General features: G+C 43.7%; 1 protein-coding gene across 1 annotated transcript; it reads right to left on the bottom strand.

The window, feature by feature from the left end:
• Nucleotides 1-1034: 1034 nt before the first annotated feature.
• On the bottom strand, nt 1035-18821 carry LOC141086585 (endogenous retrovirus group PABLB member 1 Env polyprotein-like). Its single transcript, XM_073572748.1, has 4 exons — nt 17354-18821; nt 15713-15844; nt 15197-15267; nt 1035-3864 (listed from the first exon to the last, which is right to left on the bottom strand). Exon 4 carries the CDS (start codon nt 2707-2709, stop codon nt 1597-1599), a length of 1113 nt encoding a protein of 370 aa, XP_073428849.1. The 5' UTR covers nt 2710-3864; nt 15197-15267; nt 15713-15844; nt 17354-18821; the 3' UTR covers nt 1035-1596.
• Nucleotides 18822-24074: the final 5253 nt, after the last annotated feature.

Genomic DNA, 24074 nt, shown 5'->3' with positions numbered 1-24074 from the left:
AGCAAGACACAGAAGGTGAAACATCAAGACTGAACCAAGAAATATCTGAAGACAGATTTTTTAAAGGTTTTATGGACTGATGAGATTAGAGCGACTCTGATGGACCAGTTGGCAATGGTTAAAGAAGTAATTGGTACAAACATCTATTTTGACACCAGCAAGGTGAAGGTGGGGAATAGCTATGGGTTGGGATTATTAATGATGAGCTTGATGGACCTTTTCAGGTGGCAGATGAACGTAAAATCAAGTCCCAAACCTATTACCAGTGTTTAGGAGACTCTTCCTTCATACAGTGTTACAAGAATAGATCTGTATATTTCAAGAAAATTATGATTTTTCTGCAGGACAATGCTCCATCGCAGCATCAATGTCTCCACTGCTCGGCTGCCAGTAAAGATGAAAGAATAATGATACAACCCCTTCCTCACCGGACCTAAACCATTATGAGTAATTGTGGGCCCTTCTTAAATGGGAGATTTACGGTGAAGAAAAACAGACACATTTCTGTACAGTATAACACACAAAAATGAACTGTAACCTTTAATTAAAAAAAGGGGTCCAGTTCTGAGAAAAGATCCATGATAAAATTATTTTTAATAGTGAAGGGCGAGCACTAAAATGCTCGTTGTTCGGGTCAAGCAAATTGTAATACTCGGGTACTCGGACAGATCAACGAACCCAATGTAAGTCTATGGGAGACCAGAACATTTTTACCGCAATCTCCCCCGGGGGTCCTTTTATGTCTAAAAACTTTAAAAAATGATGGAAACACTGCTGAAATGACACGGAGACATCATGGGGATCGCCCCTGGAAGCATTCCTGACTCCTAGTTCACAGCTTTAAACAATGTTTTCAGAGTTTCATGCCATTTTTACCGAAAAACATACCAAAACGGATTTTGCTGGGAAATATGTTAGGGTACATCTGTCGGGGTCGTAAACGACAATGAATCCTCATTCACCAGTCATTCCAAATCATTGTGCGAGCGCAAAACATCTGGTACCGATTAAGAATGACTCAGACACGCAGCTGATTCAGTCTTAGCTAATGTCCTGCATCCACACCTGTCAGGAGCAGTACAACAACTGGCTTTTATTTACAAATACACAATACTATATTGAGTGTTAGGGGAAGGCGTGCATTAGGCGGGGTTTATGCAGTATACATCTAGTGTCCAGTCTCTCTCTGATTCGTCAAAACGTCTCCCGATGGTTACTTCTCCTTCACATTCCTGAGTTATCTTTTTTAGGAGAAATGAAACTTAACTTAACTCTTTAGACACTGAATTTAAGTGAAAGTGAACACTGGCAGCCATCTTTAATACAGTTACATTTGCATTAGCAAGCAATTAGGAAAAACTTATTGTTTCACAGTATAAAAATATAAAAGTTATATAAGAAAATATATTTTCACCTTGACAATCCCCCCTAAACACTAAGTTTTTCCCTTAATGAAAGATCCTTCGAGACTGTCCATGTGATGGGAAAAGGGGAGGTGGATTTCTTCATCCAGACACCTCAGAAGTTCTCCCCTAGCGAGAGGCCTCCAGGCAGCTGAACCCTTCACTAACCTCACATGGAGTTCTCCCGCTGTCCCTAAACTAAGTCTCTTAACATCATCTGAGAATGGGGGGTTTTGTCTACTCTCTTGAGGGGAATATACTTAGGGATCTTCCCTAGATCAGTACCATCGTACTCTGGTGGGTCTACTTCTTGATTGAGGAAGGTGCCAGTCGGAGTTGCTTTGGCAATAACCTTTTTATACAAGGGAATAACACAACAAAGAGTTATTGATCCAATTACAAGGAGGGCAATCAGTACTATACAAGCTTGTTGAAGGAATCCCTTGAGTCCACCCAACCAGCCGGAAAAGAAAGATGTGTCTACTCCAGCATTAGTTTTCAATTCTGCTGCTAACCCAGTTATCTTTTTAAGGGCTATCATGGTTTTTCCATTCACTCCAGAGTTCTGAGGGATATAGGTACAGCACTCCTCTCCCACCATCCCACAAACTCCTCCTTTCTCAGCTAATATCATATCAAGGGCTAGTCGATTTTGGAGTGTCATTCTAGTGTTAGGGCCCAATTCTTCAACTATACCTTGGAAGGCATCTTGGCTGAAATTGACAAACCTTTGTTCACTGTAATATATGTAATTGATCCATTCAACATTTTTATTAATCTGCACCTGTGGGATTATAGAAGCAAAGCCAGCATAGATCTGGTTCTGGGCTTTAAATTGGTCAGGCACCCCCCTTGGCACTCCAATAGCATCAATATATACTAGTGGATCTTCTTCATAACTCATATGGAGCTGATCGAGGCTTCTCCTTTTCCTGGTAGGTTCATCAGGTATCTTTGGATCCCAGGGTAGAATCTTGAACTGCATAGCTAGTTTAACAAGGGTGCATTGGCCTGTCCAGGCATTTGGCAACCTAGGACGGAGCTTACCATCTCCACATAACCAATAAATGTCATACATATATTGTGTATGTTTGATTAACAAGTCAGTATCTAGAGAACTATTCTCTTTGCAGAAACCTGCCTCGAAGATCCCTACTGGTGTACCTGTGGTGTCGTGGGAATTATAGCAGGTGTAATTGTCAGCTAATACAGTTACTTCTCCTGGGACTTTTAGTTTGGGTTCCTTATGAATTAGTGGGACGTAATCTGGGCAATCAGTGGGCTTCAAACCTTTCAACAAATTCATGACACAGGCAGTGGTGTTTAGGTATGCTCTGAGTATTCAACTGGTCATTCGGAATAACAAAGGTAGCTGGAGTCAAACGACCCAGAGTACAAGCACCTTTTACCCCTACTGGCAACCATTTATATGCATTGTCTCCACATACCCAGAACATGTCACTAGGTAGGTCCCATAGGGCTGAATGTTGTAATACCAGTCTATGGACTAAATCTATGAACGCAGATACATTCTGAAGCATACACCAATTTGGAAGTTGTCCTAAAGGGCTACAATACCCTACATCGGGATTTCTACAGGTGGGAGTTCCTTTCTCATATCCAGATGACTCGTTGCAAGGTATATTACCTGAAATATTAAAACAAGTTTCATTATTGCCCTGGGGAAATAAATTGGAATACTCCCAGGACGTGTTATGCAACCTTCTTTCTAGCAGTATTGGTTTGAAGGCATCAGTAGAGTGGGAAGTTACATTAAAACTAACTTGTAGGCCATACATTGGAATTTGCCCCAGGTAGGTTAACCGAGTTCTATTCCTGGGTACCCAAGCCCCCCCTTTATATGCCAGATATTGAAGGTATGTGTTACTTCCTGAAAGATTACCCTGCCACCAAGGGTATCCTACCCATCCCACAAAAGGTATTCCAACAGTTGTGTTCCATAACTTCACATTATTTGTGGCATTATTAGCAAGTGTATCAGAACAACTGGTCCAGGCAAATAATTCCTCGGGTGGCACAGGAATAACAAGGAACGGAATACTAGTGGCCGATATTGGTGAATGTGTGCAGATCCAGCAATCTGCTGGAGACTGAGTGTCTTTTGACCAATCATTTAGTATTTTTTCATGATGTTGTATAAACTTATTATTCAAGGACATTGGAGAATTTAGATTGTCCCACGCAGCTACCATTATTACAGATAATGCAACAAAACCAAACCAAAACATTATGCACTCTTATGCTTTGTTAATTCCTGTGGCTAGTTTGCAATGCGATGCGTGGATCCAGGTTGGTCGTCCTTCCAACTTAACAGCAGTAGGCGTTGTCAGTACTTGGTAAGGTCCTTGATATCGGGGTTCAAGGGTCTTTCTGGAGTGTTTCTTGACATATACGTAATCACCAGGTTGTAGACAGTGAGTTCCTTCCACACTATCTGGATCTGGAATGGAAGAGAAAACTAGAGAATGCATTTGAGTTAAATGCTTTTGCAACTGGATTACATAACTTGTCAAATTATCCACATTGAGTGTTAAGACCTGTGGGTAGTACAACCCTGTGTTCGGTGGTCTTCCAAACAGTATCTCGAAGGGTGACAGTTTAGTTTTCCCCGTGGGTGTGTACCTTACTGAGAATAATGCTAATGGGAGACACTCTGGCCATGGTCTATGGGTCTGCTCCATGGTTTTCTGTATTTTCAATTTTAGTGTCCCGTTCATTCTCTCTACCTTCCCTGAACTCTGTGGGTGGTAGGGTGTATGAAATGCTTGTTCTACACCTATCATTTGCATTACATTTTGCATTACCTCAGCAGTAAAGTGTGTACCTCTGTCTGATTCAATTGTTTCAGGGACACCGAATCGTGGTACTAGTTCCATCACCAGTTTCTTTGCAGTGGCTCGAGCTGTAGCCGTTTTCACCGGGTAGGCCTCTGGCCATCCAGAGAAGAGATCTACACATACTAGGATATTTGCATACACTCCTACCTTGGTAGCTGTATGTCGTCAATCTGCCGTCTCTGAAACGGGTAGAGAGGCCTAGGTGTCGCTTTCTTAGGGACTTTTACTGTTTTACCTGGGTTGTGCTGTGCACAGATGAGGCATGATTGTACAAGTTTCACGGCTGCGCAACTGAAGCCAGGAGCGATCCAGAAGGCATCTACCATGGCACACATGTGACTTTTTGAGGTGTGATTGGGGCCATGTGCTGCTTGCGCCATGATTGGGAACAGGGACTTTGGTGGGCACATTTTATCCTTATTCTCCCATACTCCATTTGAGTTCAGCTCAGCTCCCAGTCTCCCCCGGTGTACCTTCTCTGTTTGGGCAGCCTTTTGCTGGAGGGATTTCAGGACATCTAGACCCAATGTGGCTGGAATACGCTGACTCCCCGCCACCGTCCACTGCTCTCTCTAGGCCGCCTTGTGCTATTTTAGCAGCCTCGTTCGCCCTTCTATTGCCCTCTACCTCCACGGAGTCACCTTTGTGTGTGCTTTTACCTTGACAATGCCAACCTGGACTGGTAACATCAATGCCTCCATCAATTGTTTCACCAGCTCTGCATTTTTAATGGGCTTCGAATCTGTGAAAATATTAGCGACTTTACCTGCAGCGGCTCTACACGCCTCAGTGAGTGCCTTCAACTCTGCCTCCTGCGCCGACATGTGAGGAGAGAGTGGTTCCGCTCGGATTACCTCATGTGAGGATACTACTGCATATCCAGTGTAGAATCGTCCATCCTGGTGGTATCTGGGGCCATCTACAAAAAAGAAACTCAAAGTCTGCATTAGGAACAGGTTTTTCATGAATGTGTGCAAACCCAACTGTCTCCTGACTCAGCAGTTCTATGCAGACATGTTCATGCGTCATGTCAAAGTATCTTTCCTCACGCGCTAATATGGTCACCAATTCCCCCTTTTCTGAATCCACAGGCAGGAGGGTGGCTGGATTCAGAACGTTACATCTTTTGAGGAGTGACATACTCAGGAATTAGTAGAGCACACTCAAGTCAGAGCTGTCTGGCCATAGACAGATGTTTTGGTTGAACTTGTAGGAGTATGGCATGGATGTCATGTGGGGAATAGATTGTCAAAAGAAACGTCAGTGTCATCTCACATGCCTTTCCTATTACGTCTCCACTTTTTTTCCTTGTGCTCCAGCATACATGACAGGTCGTTTTATTGTCCTTGTTTGCTCAATTTCTTTAGCTACCTTAAGGAGGTCTTTCGGATCTACATGTCTCCATTCAGGTCTGGCTGTCTGTACTGCGTCTCGTAAGTCTTTGTTCATACCGTCAATGAATGCATCCACCAGTATTCTAACATCAAGTGGGTTTATGCAAATGTACCCCATGTCTGCCCATTTCAGCTGTAACCGTCCAAGGTATATCTCTACTCTCTCTCCTCTTTGCTGTGTCACATTAGTCAGGAGTACAGACTGCTCTGATTGTTCCACTGCAGCCCATTGTCTTAGTGACTCACAGTACGTCTCCCCAGATCGTGCAGATTTATCATCCATGCCCCAAGCCTGATTCTTTGTCACATCTGTGTGTCTTAATTATATGATCTAGTGCGTCACCTGCCTTTAAACTCACCAACCTCTCTAAGTCTGCCCAGGTACACTTATATGTTTGCTGTACTTCCTTTATGTGTCTGTAAAACGGGAATGGTTGGTCTTCAGGGGCAGGCAGCTGCTTCAGCAAAGCTAGCTGGTCAGAGGGGCTCCAGGGATAATACACCTGTATCTTTCTTATTCTAGTCACACTTCTAGGTCCTGATGGGGTTGGCCGTCTGATGTCTACTGTCAGCTTACTCCTCAAGGGCCAATGTCCCCACTACCCACTATCCACACTATTATGTCAGCTTCTTATGATCTTGTCTGGATAGGATTTAGTGCAATTCTCTTAGGTCAGTAGCACAGGTCACACAAGTAGCTATTCAGTCTGGATTTGTCTGAGTCTGACCACAGTGTTTACAAGTCCATCTGTTTTGTCTGGGTCTCTGGTTACACTTTGTCAATCAAACATTCATAATACACCTTCCATACTGCTGCACATTATCAAGCATCATTTATTCACTTGCTATTTTCTTCCCTTGTCTGTGCCTTTTTGTACATCCAAACATTCACACTCTGGTATTTTTGCCTTTTTCAATATTTGTCCCACTTGTTTTACTGCTTCCTTCCTTCTCTGTCTCTTGTAATTTGACACAATTTGCTATACAAATCAATCACACAACTAGAAGCAGGTTCAAACACATTAATGACCAAGCAATCACTTACAATTCCCTTCTAAATTAGGCACCATATCTTACTTTTAACTTCCAATCTTCAATTAAGTACTGTTGCTTTAAAATGCACAAATCTTTCAGCGTGTACCTTACGGATAGAATTACAGAGAATTTTGAGCACAGCTCACACTCAGCAGAGATAAGAGCGAAGGGAGAAGAAAAACTACGCAGCGCCATCCTTCACCCCTCCCGTCAGAATGCAGCGTCGTCCTTCACAGAATTCTGTAGTTCTTTAGACTTATCAAAATCAATTTCTACAAAGAAACTCAAAATCACGGGATTTCACTGTAAGAGCAGATAACTGTATAATGAGATTAACCATGCCTTGCCCTTTTTCTGGCCAAATGCATTCAGGAAACTTTACAATGTAATGCCACATATAACACGAACTATATCATTACTCAATTCATTCAGTCTCAGATGTAGATTTGAAATATCTATAACGCATCTGTCCGGGATACGGCAATGCTCGGGTGTCCTGTAATCATATATAGGGCCTGCAGTGTGTAACACTATATCACAGGGCAAATTCCCTCCCTGGGTGGACATAGCGTCTCCTGGATGCAAGGGGCCACAATTGGCAAGGTAGGCCTGACACTCTTGGGTTATGGCTGGGCCTCCCTTTTTAGCTATCTGTTGGGCCAAACCACCTCTATGCGACAGGGTAGAGTTAGCTGGGTTCACTATGGCTCCTACCTGGTGGGTAACTATGTCCCCATACCCCACTGAGAAAAGAACCTGGGAGCCCTGAGGTGTGATGTAATAGCGTGAATGACAGGGGAACCAGATTTCAGGGTCATGGGGCAACCTAGAGGATTTGTTGAGAGGGGTAGGTAGTGGGCTCCTTCCGGGCCGGGGGGATTCGAACGGACCTAATAGCAGTGGCGGGGCAGGGGGAATTGTAGCAACCTGATTGTCAGAATCTTCTGATCCCTCATCATCTCCGATAGCTTGGCGCCTCATACGCATTACGGACCGGAAAGCCGTACTGCCGGTCAGGGCATCAAGAGTGAAGGGACCTTGACCAGGTGTATTTACAAATATCACAGTGGGTTGCACCGGGAGACTAGGCCCAGAGGCCGGAACAGAAACAGGAACATTAGAGGTGGGAACAGCATCGGTCGGTGCCGGAGGTTTCTCAGGAAGTGGTGGTCCCTGATAGTACTCGCCGGAAAGTGTTACCAGCGGACATAGTGGCTGGGGAGGAATTCCGGGTGCACCAAGATGGCTGCCGGTGGAGGCGTGGCATGCCCCACTTCCGTCCATGGTCTGGGCGGAACCCCAAGGACGGCCCGCCCCACACACACGGCAGGTTTCCACCCAGGTTGGATTCTGCACGCCACAAACAGGACACACCCACGTTTCTGGAGAGCTCGTCTTGTCGCCATTATAGGGCGGTGGTTGGGACTGCATTTTCATCATCAGTGGCACGGCGGCCATTTTACAATCTATAAGATCACAGTTCAAAGGCATTTTATAACCAAACACAGGTTCCGCATTGTCTGATCCTCCTTCCCCATCAATCTCTTTCCATCCTTCATTCTTCAAGCCTCGCGCAACTCGCAGATGAGCTTGTGCTTGTTCTAACAATCCTTTATCTTTCAACATGCCTCGTTTGTTCTCTATGAGATTATGCCACATAGCCGGCTGTAATCTCCCTGACGAGGGCAATCCTACATGCTTATACAATCTCTCAACATTCTTGACTGCCTTCTTGCCTTCCCGTGACGCTACTATTGCCTTGACCTCCACAGCATCCTCATCTAACTTGTGGGGCACAGACTTCTTCTGCTTTAAGATACGCAGCATGACTCTTACAGAATACTATGGTTCTCTGCAGAAAAACCACTGGTAGCGATATCAACACTGATGTTCCACAGTACGGAGCCTCACGTTCGACGTACTAGGAAAAGAGCCTCGCGCTCAATATTTCCTTTCCCTAACCTTGAACAGCAGTGATTAACAGATTATCCTGCCACGATATTCCAACAGTCGGGAGGCGGTCTCCTAGTGAGAGCCCTCCACAGAAATACAGGTGGTCCCTTCTCGGGACGTCTTAATTACCTAGCTGGTACAATATCACAGAGGCTGCGTCTCCTATCCCTTCCTCTAGGTTGCCCCACAATCTGCAACTAGCTCAATTTATCACTCCACTTCACTACTAGACAATAGTCACGGGTAGGGTGGTTGAATGGAGTACAATGACCGGTGGAGGAGGTGTGGTGTACACGAGGACGCGCAGAATGCGACGTCTCTCAGTTGCTGGTTCAGAGCGTGGCACAGGATCGCACTCAGTCTCACCACTCGACCGGTCACCCCTCAGACCCAAGGAGACCACAGACAAACCAATAACGGCTGAGACACTAGCAAGTGTGACACATACAGTGTATATGATCTCACTTACCGTGTTTTGGAGGGTGATCAGTCCTCGAGGTCAGCCACTACAGGTATCATCCACAGACATCCAGGCATGGGTCCAGAGGAGCCTCGGATCACTGTCCACGCCCCACGTTGGGCGCCAAATTGTCGGGGTCGTAAACGACAATGAATCCTCATTCACCAGTCATTCCAAATCATTGTGCGAGCGCAAAACATCTGGTACCGATTAAGAATGACTCAGACACGCAGCTGATTCAGTCTTAGCTAATGTCCTGCATCCACACCTGTCAGGAGCAGTACAACAACTGGCTTTTATTTACAAATACACAATACTATATTGAGTGTTAGGGGAAGGCGTGCATTAGGCGGGGTTTATGCAGTATACATCTAGTGTCCAGTCTCTCTCTGATTCGTCAAAACGTCTCCCGATGGTTACTTCTCCTTCACATTCCTGAGTTATCTTTTTTAGGAGAAATGAAACTTAACTTAACTCTTTAGACACTGAATTTAAGTGAAAGTGAACACTGGCAGCCATCTTTAATACAGTTACATTTGCATTAGCAAGCAATTAGGAAAAACTTATTGTTTCACAGTATAAAAATATAAAAGTTATATAAGAAAATATATTTTCACCTTGACACATCCTTTCCAGGTTAATTACTTGTATATAAGGCAAAATAAATAACCCCGGACCAAAATGTTCCTCCCCCACTTGGGCTATGCGCAGAAGCATTTTTGAAGCTTTTTTCAACTTTAACATTGCTTTCAACTAAAACAAATGCATTCACTAGGAAATGTCATTGTAACATTTACCAACCCCAGCTGGCCATGTGGTGTGTGACACATAAGCAGACCCATCTTGTTTCATTTATGAAGGAGGGATTCTTAAAGTCACAGAGCCTATTTTTACAGGGGCATCAGGCAGCATTAAGCTGCTTAAAGGGCCATTATTAAACAGTGGGTCTCCTAAACTGTCATAGCCTTCTAGCTATTGAACCCGTTCTATGCCCGGGTGGTGAGCATTTTTATTGGTATATGGTCTCCCAATCTGGTATGTGCTGCCCCCCCTCCTGTCCTGGTATGCAAGGCACCCCCTCATCCCTATAATGGTATGCATGGCCCCCTCATCCCTATAATGGTATGCATGGCCTCCTCATCCCTATTCTGGTTTGTATGTTCCCCTCACCCCCCCCAATCCTGGTATGCATGGCACCCCATTCCTCATCCTCGTATGTATGGTTCCCTCACCCCCAATCCTGGTATGCATGGCACCCCATTCCTCATCCTCGTTTGTATGGTTCCCTCACCCCCAATCCTGGTATGCATGGCACCCCATTCCTCATCCTCGTATGTATGGTTCCCTCACCCCCAATCCTGGTATGCATGGTCCTCTCATCCCCCAATCCTGGTATGCATGGTCCCCTCACCTCCCAATCCTGATATGCATGGTCCCCTCACCCCCCAATCCTGATATGCATGGTTCCCTCACCCCCCAATCCTGATATGCATGGTCCCCTCACCTCCCAATCCTGGCATGCATGGTCCCCTCATCCCTTATCCTGGTATTCATGCTATCTCTCACCCCCTTATCCTGATATGTAAGGTCCCCCTCACCCCTATTAAACTGCACACATACAAAAAAAATATTTATACTCACCTTTCTTCCCTGTGCTCCAGAACTGTCCTGTTCTGCCACAGGCCGGGGGAGGAGTGCAGCGCTGGAGTACGCGCATGCCCATACCGCGCTGTCCGGCGCCATATTGTTGAAGACACACTGCAGATGTGTCTTCAGTAAAATGGCGCCAAATAGCGCTAGGCGCATGTGCGATTGCGACGCCGAACTCCTGCCCGGACTCCAGCGAGAAGAGAAGCACCACGGCATCACTCCTCCCGCTCAGGTAAGTATGGCGCCGGAGATCGTGGTATGCATTCAGTGTCTACGCGTACCACGATCTCCGGCGCCAGGCTCGGACTGGCCCATAGGGTAACAGGGAATTCCCCGGTGGGCCCCTGTGCAGATCTGGGCCCCCAATCCCATTGTGTGGGCAGAACTTGGCATAATTCACTCTATACAGAAAAAAGCAGCATCTCATCATTCATTAACCAAACTAGCCAGTTTATTATTATATACTGCTATAGGTAAATTTGTGAGCAAGGGTAGTGTAATATTTGTGTGCAGGTAAAAAGGGGGCCCCCAAAGTCTATTTTACTGGTGGGCCCTTGGCACCCCAGTCCGACACTGCATACAGATGATCGCTGTCGAACTTTAAATGGGCCTGGCAGGGCCGGATTAAGGTTGGTGGGGGCCCCTGGGCAGAAAATCTGGTGGGGGCCCCCATATCATTAACATTTTAGCCATAACAGTAGAGCGCGAACTGTAGCACTCAGATGTACAATCTAATCTTATCCTCTTGTTCTGCCACATTCACATTTACAGTACTACAATAGAGATACAGTCCAGGATAACTCAAAGCAGTCCAATTATAGACAGAAAGAGTTACTCACATTTTTTTTATTGAACCCAATGTTAAGACAGCCAAGGAATAATAAAAATGCAGAAAGGGAAAGTTTTCACCGGCAGCAATTGTTGCTAACTACTGTATAACAATATGCTCTCTATTGTATTATCTCCGGAGTACAGCTCCCCCCCCACGCAAGGGTATACAGCTCATGCCCCCTACAAGGGTATACAGGCAGCTTTCCCCCCCATGGTAATACAACTCCCCCCAACGGGTATACAGCTCTTGCCCCCTACAAGGGTATACAGGCAGCTGTCCCCCCCCCAAGGTTATACAGTTCTCCAATGTTTCGTCTTTATACAGTTCCCTCCTCCAGGTATACAGGCCCAAATGTACAGCTCCCCTCTCGCGCATACAGCTCCCCCCGAGCTATATATAGCTAGCTGGAGCCTGGAGGCAAGGGGGTTAATCACCGTGGCGCTGCAGAGTTGATTGGCGGGTACACAGCAGGCGGCGGGCGCACGATGCTCGTGAACACGGCGCAGAGGAGATCCACAGGACAGGAGGCGTGACAGGAGAGGAGGCGTGACAGAAAGAAAGAACAGAGAAAAAAGAAAACAGAGAAAGAAAGAACAGAGAGAGAGAAAGAAAGAATGGAAAGAAAGAACAGAGAAAGAAAGAAGAAAGAACAGAGAGAGAGAGAGAAAAAAAAAGAAAGATTAGAGAGATAAAGAAACAGAGATAGAAAGATTCTATAAAGATACTATAGCAGCCCGGCTCCCACTGTAGTGCCCACCTGAGCCTCCCGATGCAGGAAATATAACGATCCGCTCACATGGCCGACATCCCCAAGTTCAAGGCAATCCTGCTGTCCGCGCTGTTGGAGGAGGACATGGTGATGGATCTGAAGCATTCCCTAAAGTGCCTCCATGGTTCTGTCACAATCTCCTCCCGAAATTACCTAATTTCCGGTCAGCTTCTAGCACGTCACTTCCGGTGGAAGGTCACATGCGAATTTTAAAGTGCTCCTCGGGGCTCCGCCGTGTACTCCTGTGTCCGCACGAAAAGTAAGCTCCCAGCCGGGGCAGTATCTCTCTCAAAATCGGGACTGTCTCGCTGGGAGGTATGAATGCTCCCCACCATACACCTTGTACACGTATGGCACCGCATACATCATACACACACGGTTCCGCTTTTTATGCCTCATACACACGGCTCCGTTCTGTACACCTTGCACACACACACTGCTCAACTCAGTACACACATGGCTCCACTCCGCAAACCTCGTACACATGCGGTTCCGCTCCACACACCTTGCACACACGCAGCTCCGCTCCATACACACACGTGGGGCTCAGCTCCGTACACGTGCGGCTCCGCTCAGTACACCTCACACACTCGCGGTTCTGCTCCGTACACCTCATACACACACACACGGCTCCACTCCGTACACCTTGTACACACACGTCTCTGCTATATCCACCCTGTAAACCCTCCCTGACCCCACACAAACTTCACCTCATCCAGGACGATGAGAACCAGCACAGACAGCAGAGTCCTGCATAAACCAAGGGCTGATACTGGGTACTGGGGGAACATTATACTGTGTATGGGGGGGATGGCGGTACTGTGGGAATATTATACTGTGTGGGGGTGACGGTAGTGGGGAACATTATACTGTATGTGGGGGGATGGTGATACTGTGGGAACATTAAACTGTATGTGGGGACGTGATACTGTGGGAAAATTATACTGTATGTGGGGACAGGAAAGGGACATTGCAATATGTGTTTTGTTACTTCCTGTTTTCCATACTTGGGTCACATGTACAAGGAACAAAATGCTATGATTCTTAGAAAGTGACAACAAAAAAGCACCAAGATAGTCTCAGCTCTGAAAAGGTTACTGCCCCCTCTGCCCAGTAATGGGGAATCTCCAGCACCTACCTCCACATGCAGAGCCACACTCCACATAGAGAATAATGGAGCCTCCAGCACCGACCTCCACCCGCAGAGCCACACTCCACATAGAGAATAATGGAGCCTCCAGCACTGACCTCCACCCGCAGAGCCGCACTCCACATAGAGAATAATGGAGCCTCCGGCACCGACCTCCACCCACAGAGCGGCACTCCACATAGAGAATAATGGGGCCTACAGCACCGACCACCACCCGCAGAGCCGCACTCCACATAGAGAATAATGGGGCCTCCAGCACCGACCTCCACCCGCAGAGCCGCACTCCGCATAGAGAATAATGGGGCCTCCAGCACCGACCTCCACCCGCAGAGCCGCACTCCACATAGAGAATAATGGAGCCTCCAGCACCGACCTCCACCCGCAGAGCCGCACTCCACATAGAGAATAATGGGGCCTCCAGCACCGACCTCCACCCGCAGAGCCGTACTCCACATAGAGAATAATGGAGCCTCCAGCACCGACCTCCACCCGCAGAGCCGCACTCCACATAGAGAAAAATGGAGCCTCCGGCACCGACCTCCACCCGCAGAGCCCCACTCCACATACATGGCTGCTCTCAGTGCTCTGTGCTGTGCGCACAGGACCTGTGATGAGGTCACAGGAGGGGAGGAGACAGGGGTCACATGATCGCAGGCCCTGACACCTTACCTCCTGTGATCTCATCACAAGCCTTTGCACGCTACCAGCAGCACCAGCGTTCACACTACTTGTAGATGCTGCTGGTAGCAGAGCACATAATGCCGCCCCCACGGTCACTCACTTTTAGGTGGGGAGAAGATGGAGTGCCATTGCAGCAGCCAGCAGGAATGTGGTGGGTGCCCCCTTAGAAGCTCTTGTGGTGGGGGCCCCGGGGCTGCTGCCCCGCCTGCCCTGCCTATAATCCGGCCCTGGGGCCTGGACATGTGCTGAGTGAGCAGGTGGACTTTGAGTGTCCTGCAGAATTTTAATCCATGACAACGTAGTGTGTTACTAATGGTAATGTTTGAAACTGTAGTCCCAGCTCTCTTCAGGTCATTGACCAGATCCTCCCGTGTAGATCTGATCTGATTCCTTTCCTTTCTCAGAATCATCCTTATTCCCACGTTGCGAGATCTTGAATGGAGCCCCAGACTGAGGAAGATTGACAGTGATCTTGTGGTTCTCCCATTTTCTAATAATTGCTTCAACAGTTGTTGCCTTCTCCACCAAGCCGCTTGCCTATTGTCTTGTAGTCCATCACAGCCTTGTGCAGGTCTACAATTTTGTCCCTGGTGTCCTGAGACAGTTCTTTGGTCTTGGCCATGGTGGAGTGGTTGGAATGTGATTGAGTGTGTGGACAGGTGTCTTTTGTACAGGTAACGAGTACAAACAGGTGCAATTAATACAGGTAATGAGTGCAGAGTAGGAGGCTTCCTAAAGAAAAACTAACAGGTCTGTGAGAACCAGAACTCTTTCTTGTTAGTAGATGATGAAATACTTTTTTCAAAATGCAAATTAATTATGTAAAAATCATACAATGTGATTTTCTGGATTTTATTTTTAGATTCTGTCTCTCACAGGTGAAGTGTATGTGGGAAAACTTGCAAAATCGGTAGTGTATCAAATATTTATTTTCCCCACTGTATATAAATAGTATATATCAAAAAGATTAATTTAGACTAAAAACATTTACATAGAGTGATATTTACTTACTGAGTTTAGTGTTCACTTGTAAATCAATGGAGGAAAAGATTTCAAAGTCAATAGAATGGTCAACCTGAACACTAAAAATTAAATATAAGACGAAACATTACTAACATTTATATTTTGAAAATAATGGCAAATAAAATATATTATATTACATCTTAGACCACAGAGATATGTTCACTTTTAAACACTTTCACAGGTTAGGTATAATCTACAGTATACATAGCTGAAACACCACCGTGCCGTACAAATGTGGTGGTCAAGCTCAGCTCCCATTGAGACGAATGGGATCTGAGCTGCAGTACCGAGAACGGCCACTATGCAATCTACAGAGCTGCGATATTTTGGCTCCATACATTGTGCACTTTTCGTGACCACTGCACCAGGTATCAGTTGACCCGTGATGGTGTCAGGTTCTGCTCCCCATAATCTAATATTTTATATATTAAACATACTCTCTATATTATTTCTATGTATATATTTATTTATGGAATATATTTTATAATTGTCATGTCCACTTACAATCAGGTCCCATATCCGTAGTTCAGAGTTCCTTTGAAAGATGCGCTGACGTTTTTGATCATGATCTCCACAGCGTCATCCTCCTTCAGATCCACTTCACTGCTTTCTATCGATAGATTACTGATCTGAATACTGAAGCAGAGGCACCTTAGTTAGTATCCGTATTATTAACCCTAAATGAGCGGCTACATCGGTCAGCAGGCTATGTCGCCCTGTTGCAAAGACAGCAAATTTGTGCAAAGGTACATTCTTCTAATAGCCAAAATAATGTGTGGTTTGTCCAATAGGAGCAATCAAATATACGGCGCATTATTAGGAGTATAGTGCATTCAAGAAGAGAGCGCTCCTCACACCTACTCACTGGCTACTCTTGATGCACAGAAGCCAGGAGTCCGTCACCGCAGAGTGGGGGTGAGCACACCCCATCATTAATATATCAGGCTTATAACTACGAGATCAGCCCTATCTCCATGTATAAGGCAGGTCTGCTATATTGCAAGCACTAGGATTTGTGATTTGCTAGTGGTGGACTTTTGTGACTATAAATCTTTATGGACTGTGTACTATATTTACTATTATTTTTTATTATTATTATTATTTATTATTATCATCATTATTATTATCGTGATTATTATTATTGCTATTATTATTATTGTTGTCATTATTATTATTATTATTCAGGCCCTTGGGCAACTTAGTCGCAGTCCTCATTGTCGATTTTTGCACCTCACTTTCATAGGTCTATAACCCTTTTTGTTTGGGTCGATATGAGCTGCATTTTTATTACTACCATATTTTGAGGTCCGTATGACTTTTTTTTATCTATTTTTTTTCGGGGGGGAGTTAACTAGCCAAAAATCAATGACTCTACCATTTCAGATTGATACTTACTAAATAGTATGAAGTGGTTATTCGGGCGGATGCTCCGATTCAAAATATGCTATTTTTTTAAAATTTAATTTATGATCTGGAAAAAGGAGGGTGGATCTTAACCTGCCGTCTATATACATATAGCCTAAGAAGGTCCTACAAGTTCATGGGAGTATAAATAAATCATATAGCCAAAAAGGATACTGACTTGAATAAAAAGATACATTTTATTAACATATAATTCAGAAAAAAACCATAAAAACACAATTAAAAAGGGAATCTACTGTAAAAGTCATGTCACTGGTAAATGTAAATTAATAAACTGAATTATTTATGAACTGATCATTGGATGGTGTTTAGAACACTAATTAGAGTATGAATCTATATGAAGAAATTGTGCTCAATTTTCACAATTTTTTTTTTTACATGTATATTAAAGAAAGTCCGCAGAAATCAACAGTCCACAATGTCTCTATCTAGTGGAGTCAGATGGAAATACAGTTAAAATGGAGGCATATGGGAATATAATAGCAGCCACAGAGGAATAAATATAAAGTGCATTAAATTCAACCTTTAAAGAAGGGAGACACCTTCAGGAATTCAAGAGTGGAGGACCACCATAAACATTTCAGATCATGAATAAATACTTCATATTTGCCAGGACTTGAACCCCCTAACGCGTTTCGCTTTCTGCTTCTTCAGAGAAGCTTCTCAGTGTCCCTTAGCGTATTGTACCCGTTTCATAAAATTTAACAATGCTGTCATTCTTACTTTGTTAAACCATATGTGACTTTCCCCAGAAATCCGACAGCTTTTTCTCCCGTGATGTTAGGAAAAGAAGCATGTCTGAAAGCGGCCTGGATAACTTCGGAAGTCTTCTCATTCACTGGAAAAGCACAAGAAGAAGTCAAACCATTTATAATGGCACACAGAAAAGTTTTAACACTTTAAGAAAAAAATGGATGGATAGATGGATGGATGGTAGTGGCATGATGGTGAGCGTGTGTAGGAACAGTTTGTAGGTGTATTGTGGTATTATTGGCACTATTTGGCTTTGAAAAAAAGCGTTTTCTGTTCCATAGAAGTTTGGTAACATTATTAATTAATTATGTAGTGGAAATGGTTTTGGTTATGGTTTAGCGGTTTTATTTTGGATTAGTATAGCGGTATCATTGGAAATGATGGCTTTATACAGTGTGTTTTGTTTTGTAGTCGTATGGTAATAGTATTCATTCATTGAAAAGTGGAAATGGTTGCTACCATCGTGTAACAGTATTACTTCAGCCACGTATAGTAGTATTATTGGCAATAATTGGCTTTGCACAGTATAGGTATTTTAATACTATTCATTATGGTGTAGAAATGTTTGTGGTTATGGTGTGGCGGCATCATTTAAACTGAGTATAGAAGTATTATTGTACTATTAGTTTTTGTACAGTGTAAAAGTACGGTAATAATATTTGTTGTCTATGTGGGGATACGGCTGTGGTTATGGTGTGGCGGTATTTCATCCTCTTATAGAGGTATTGTTGGTAATAGTAGTCTTTGCGCAGCTTGTAATGTTTTGTAGAAGTAAGGCAATATTCATTTTATATGTAGTGGACACAGTTTTGGTTAGGGTTTGGCGGTATTAGCTTGGCCTAGTATATGGTATTATTGGTCGTTAAACTTGTGCTTTGTTCTGTAATATTGGTAATATATATGCAATGGGAATAGTTATGGTCACAGTGTGGCAATATTATTGAGAATATGTTTTTTTTTGTACTGTATGCGTTTGTGCTCTAGAAGTATTGGTAATATATATGTAGTGGGAATAGTTATGGTCACAGTGTGGCAATATTATTGAGAATATGTTTTTTTTGTACTGTATGCGTTTGTGCTCTAGAAGTATTGGTAATATATATCTAGTGGGAATAGTTATGGTCACAGTGTGGCAATATTATTGAGAATATGTTTTTTTTTGTACTGTATGCGTTTGTGCTCTAGAAGTATTGGTAATATATATGTAGTGGGAATAGTTATGGTCACAGTGTGGCAATATTATTGAAAATATGTTTTTTTTGTACTGTATGCGTTTGTGCTCTAGAAGTATTGGTAATATATTTGTAGCGGGAATAGTTATGGTCACAGTGTGGCAATATTATTGAGAATATGGTTTTTTTTGTACTGTATGCGTTTGTGCTCTAGAAGTATTGGTAATATACAGTCATATGTAAAAGTTTGGGCACCCCTATTAATGTTAACCTTTTTTCTTTATACCAATTATGGTTTTTGCAACAGCTATTTCAGTTTCATATATCTAATAACTGATGGACTCAGTTATATTTCTGGATTCAAATGAGGTTTATTGTACTAACAGAAAATGTGCAATCTGCATTTTAACAAAATTTGACCGGTGCAAAAGTATGGGCACCTCAACGTAAAAGTGACATTAATATTTCGTAGATCCTCCTTTTGCAAAAATAACAGCCTCTAGTCGCTTCCTGTAGCTATTAATGAGTTCCTGGATCCTGGATGAAGGTATTTGTGACCATTCCTGTTTACAAAACAATTCCAGTTCAGTTAAGTTTGATGGTCGCCGAGCATGGACAGCCCGCTTCAAATCATCCCACATATGTTCAATGATATTCAGGTCTGGGGACTGGGATGGCCATTCCAGAACATTGTAATTGTTCCTCTGCATGAATGCCTGAGTAGATTTGGAGCGGTGTTTTGGATCATTGTCTTGCTGAAATATCCATCCCCTGCGTAACTTCAACTTTGTCACTGATTCTTGCACATTATTGTCAAGAATCTGCTGATGCTGAGTTGAATCCATGCGACCCTCAACTTTAACAAGATTCCCGGTGCCGGCATTGGCCACACAGCCCCAAAGCATGATGGAACCTCCACCAAATTTTACTGTGGGTAGCAAGTGTTTTTCTTGGAATGCTGTGTTTTTTAGCCTCCATGCATAACGCCTTTTTGTATGGCCAAACAACTCAATCTTTGTTTCATCAGTCCACAGGACCTTCTTCCAAAATGTAACTGGCTTGTCCAAATGTGCTTTTGCATACCTCAGGCGACTCTGTTTGTGGCGTGTTTGCAGAAACGGCTTCTTTCGCATCACTCTCCCATACAGCTTCTCCTTGTGCAAAGTGCGCTGTATTGTTGACCGATACACAGTGACACCATCTGCAGCAAGATGATGATGCAGGTCTTTGGAGGTGGTCTGTGGATTGTCCTAGACTGTTCTCACCATTCTTCTTCTCTGCCTTTCTGATATTTTTCTTGGCCTGCCACTTCTGGGCTTAACAAGAACTGTACCTGTGTTCTTCCATTTCCTTACTATGTTCCTCACAGTGGAAACTGACAGGTTAAATCTCTGAGACAACTTTTTGTATCATTCCCCTGAAAAGCTATGTTGAATAATCTTTGTTTTCAGATCATTTGAGAGTTGTTTTGAGGAGCCCATGATGCCACTCTTCATAGGGGAATCAAATAGGAGAACTACTTGCAAGTGGCCACCTTAAATACCTTTTCTCATGATTTGATACACCTGGCTATGAAGTTCAAAGCTCAATGAGGTTACAAAACCAATTTAGTGCTTCAGGAAGTCAGTAAAAAGTAGTTAGGAGTGTTCAAATCAAGAAAATGATAAGGGTGCCCATACTTTTGCACCGGTCAAATTTTGTTAAAATGCAGATTGCACATTTTCTGTTAGTACCATAAACCTCATCTGAATCCAGAAATATAAGTGAGTCCATCAGTTATTAGATATATGAAACTGAAATAGCTGTTGCAAAAACCAAAATTATTATAAAGAAAAAAGGTTAACATTAATAGGGGTGCCCAAACTTTTACATATGACTGTATATGTAGTGGGAATTGTTATGGTCACAGTGTGGCAATATTATTGAGAATATGTTTTTTTTTTGTACTGTATGCGTTTGTGCTCTAGAAGTATTGGTAATATATATGTAGCGGGAATAGTTATGGTCACAGTGTGGCAATATTATTGAGAATATGTTTTTTTTGTACTGTATGCGTTTGTGCTCTAGAAGAATTGGTAATATATATGTAGCGGGAATAGTTATGGTCACAGTGTGGCAATATTATTGAGAATATGTTTTTTTTTGTACTGTATGCGTTTGTGCTCTAGAAGTATTGGTAATATATATGTAGCGGGAATAGTTATGGTCACAGTGTGGCAATATTATTGAGAATATGTTTTTTTTGTACTGTATGCGTTTGTGCTCTAGAAGTATTGGTAATATTATATTTTCACTATGTAGTAGATATGATTGTGGTCACAGTATGGCGGCATTATTTTTCCTTAGTATAATGGTATTATTGGTGATAAAAGGCTTTCTATAGTGTTTTGTCCCTTGGGGCTTGTTCCCCTGACGTAAATACATGTAAATAAAATGGAGCACACTTTCTCACGGAGGATTATGGCGCAGGGAGAGTCATAGCCAGCAGGGTTGATGCATGAGACATATTGGATAAGCATTAAACACAATCTTATCTGTAGCTTAGTGGAAACCTCCTGTGAATGTAACAGGACCACACCGGGATGTGTGCGAGCAAATATAACCTGGTAATAGTATTATAGCAGTGACTTCAGTGTTTGTGTACATTAATGCCTATACATTACATCATCATTACAGAACGGTTCTGTATATCAGGACTACGTTTCTGTGAGGTAAATGTATGAGGAAATAGTATCATATGTTGGACACATGAATGCCTTTTACTATCCAGAGCAGCCAAAGCCCAGCTTATACACAGGTGAGGTAAAATGAAAGCTGCTCTGTGCTTGGTTGCTATGGGCAACGAGGCCTGTTCTGACATATGAGGCCTAATGTTGTGGAAAAAATATTGAGAAATCTTTTTTTCCCCAGTGACAAAATTCAGTGACAGAAATGTCTGCAACAAAATCTGTTTCCACAAAGCATTTTTCGTGTGATTTTTTTTTTTTTTACTCTGTGTATTTTTGATAAAATGCAAGTAACCTATATTACTTACCGTAATAGGTGCAGAAAATCTGCGACATCAAAAGCTCAGTGGGAACACAGCTCTAAAGGGAATCAGCAGGATTTTACACCCCAAACTATTTATATGTGCAAAGACAAGTCCAGCAATACTTTTACATGGCCACTCCGTTCCCCCATTCCTGAGAAATCAGTGTTTGTGTTGATAGGCAAATGAGGACGAATGGCTATTTGTAAATCAGAAGCCTCTGTCACTCCAGCTCTGTTCTCCACCCAGAGCGGCTTCCTCCTGCTTGACGGACAGCCTCTATGATGTGTGACAGCAGGCAAAGGAGCTGTTGGTCAAGCAGGAGGGGGAATAGAGCTGGAGTGACGGAGGATTCAGATCTACAAATATCTCTTCAGCCTCATTTGCATATCTAGTTGCTGATTTCTCAGTAATAGAGAAACAAACTGGCCATGTAAAGGTACTTCTGAGCTTGTCGTTGACAGAGCTACATATGAATATATATAGTTTGGGGGTGAAGTCATGGTGACAGATTCCCTTTAACTGCAACTTTCTTAAAGGGGAAATCCATTTCTGAATAGAGAGAAGATAGGTGCTACCGGTGTTAATGGCTGCTTGATACTGACAGGTCCTATACATAGACAGCATGTACTGTGCACCCTCCAAATAATCCTATTTCTTAGGGCTCTCGGATATACGATGAGCCTGTACATAGAGTGGAGTCCTGGATCATACATATACACTGAATCTGTACAGTGGCGCGTGCACAGGGCTGCCACTAGGAATTTTGCGGCCCCATACTGGCAAAATGTTTTGGGCCCCCTTGAGACTCCACCCAGGCTCCACCCCAGCCCCGCCCTCCACCCCTCAAACTGTCCACAGCCCCACCGCTCTCTCTTAGAAAAATTCCACTTCTCACCAATCACACATTAACAGTTCCCATCTCCAGATCACACACATAGCCAGCAGCTCTTGTTATGACCAAAAGATTTTTTAAATCTGCCACCACTAGGTAGACTCTTTTGGCTGAGCCCTATTCTACTCTAACCTATTAAACATTTGCTAAAATATCCAATACAATTTAGGTATATTTTTTTATTTATTTTTCAATTTTTAAAATGACCAATAATATCACATCCAAAGGGATAAATACCACCACACCATGCCCAGACACCATATTACCACCACATGGTGACCAATAATACCACATACAGGGAACAAATACAGCCATACCATGTCCAGGCCACATATTACCACCAGTGACAGAATAACAGCACATACAAGGGACAAATACCACCGCACCATGACCAGACCACATATTACCAGCACATGGTGACTGAATACTACAATACTGATCATTAATAAAAAAAACATATTACTATCACCATAAGTGCCATTATACACAGGAGATCTGTACTTAGTATGTAGTGTGTGTACAGGTAATACAGTGATCACCAGTGACATTATACACAGGAACTCTGTATATAGTGTCAGTGTACAGGTAATACAGTGATCACTGGTGACATTATGCACAGGACCTCTGTATATAGTGTCAGTGTACAGGTAATACAGTGATCACTGGTGACATTGTACAAAGGCACTCTGTATATAGTGTATAGTGTCATTGTACAGGTAACACAAACTCACAAGTGATGTCTCTAGGTGAAGTCCTTCATCTTTGCTTTTCATCTTTCATCCAGCACAGATCGCCATCACGTCTTCCAGCCAGGGCTTGTCTCTGGAGGAAGTAACACAGTTATCTAGAGCTCCACTTGCAGAACACATTACTTAATTTTTTTCCCAACTTCTACACTACACCAGATGAAGAAGAAAAAAAGGCGACATACTGTCGCTCTGCACAGTAACAGAACCTCCCCCCATTTAAAACAGTATCCTCAAAAAAATAAAATAAATACATCACTGCAGTAATAATATCCCTTAATTAGCCCCTATGGTAATAATCTCCCCCATCCTGGCTCCAGCCATATTTTCTCTCATCCTGCCCTCATGAGTATCCATTCTGCCCCACATGATCTCCAGATCCTGCCCCATCTGTCTACATCGTATCCATCCAGCCCCATGATCCTGCACCATGTGTCTCCCATCCTGTACCCTGTGTCTCACATTCTGCCCCCTCCTGTGTCTCACTGTCACATTCTGCCCCCTCCTGTGTCTCTCTGTCACATTCTGCCCCCGTGCCTCACATTCTGTCCCCTCCTGTGTTTCACTGTCACATTCTGCACCCTCCTGTGTCTCACTGTCACATTCTGCCCCCACTTGTGTCTTACTGTCACATTCTGCCCCCATGTCCATTCTGACCCCGTGTCTCACATTCTGCCCCATGGGCATTCTGCCCCCTTCTGTGTCTGTCACATTCTGCCCCCTCCTGTGTCTCACTGTAACATTCTGCCCCATGTCTCACATTCTGCCCCCTCCTGTGTCTCACTGTCACATTCTGCCCCCTCCTGTGTCTCACTGTCACATTCTGCCCCCATGTCTCACATTCTGCCCC

The sequence above is a fragment of the Dendrobates tinctorius genome, unplaced genomic scaffold (assembly GCF_039654945.1).
Source record: "Dendrobates tinctorius isolate UK_male_01 unplaced genomic scaffold, ASM3965494v1 ptg000032l, whole genome shotgun sequence".
Lineage (NCBI taxonomy): Eukaryota > Metazoa > Chordata > Amphibia > Anura > Dendrobatidae > Dendrobates > Dendrobates tinctorius.
The sequence above is the reverse complement of the archived record's forward strand: the minus strand, read 5'-3'. Positions and strand labels throughout refer to the sequence as shown.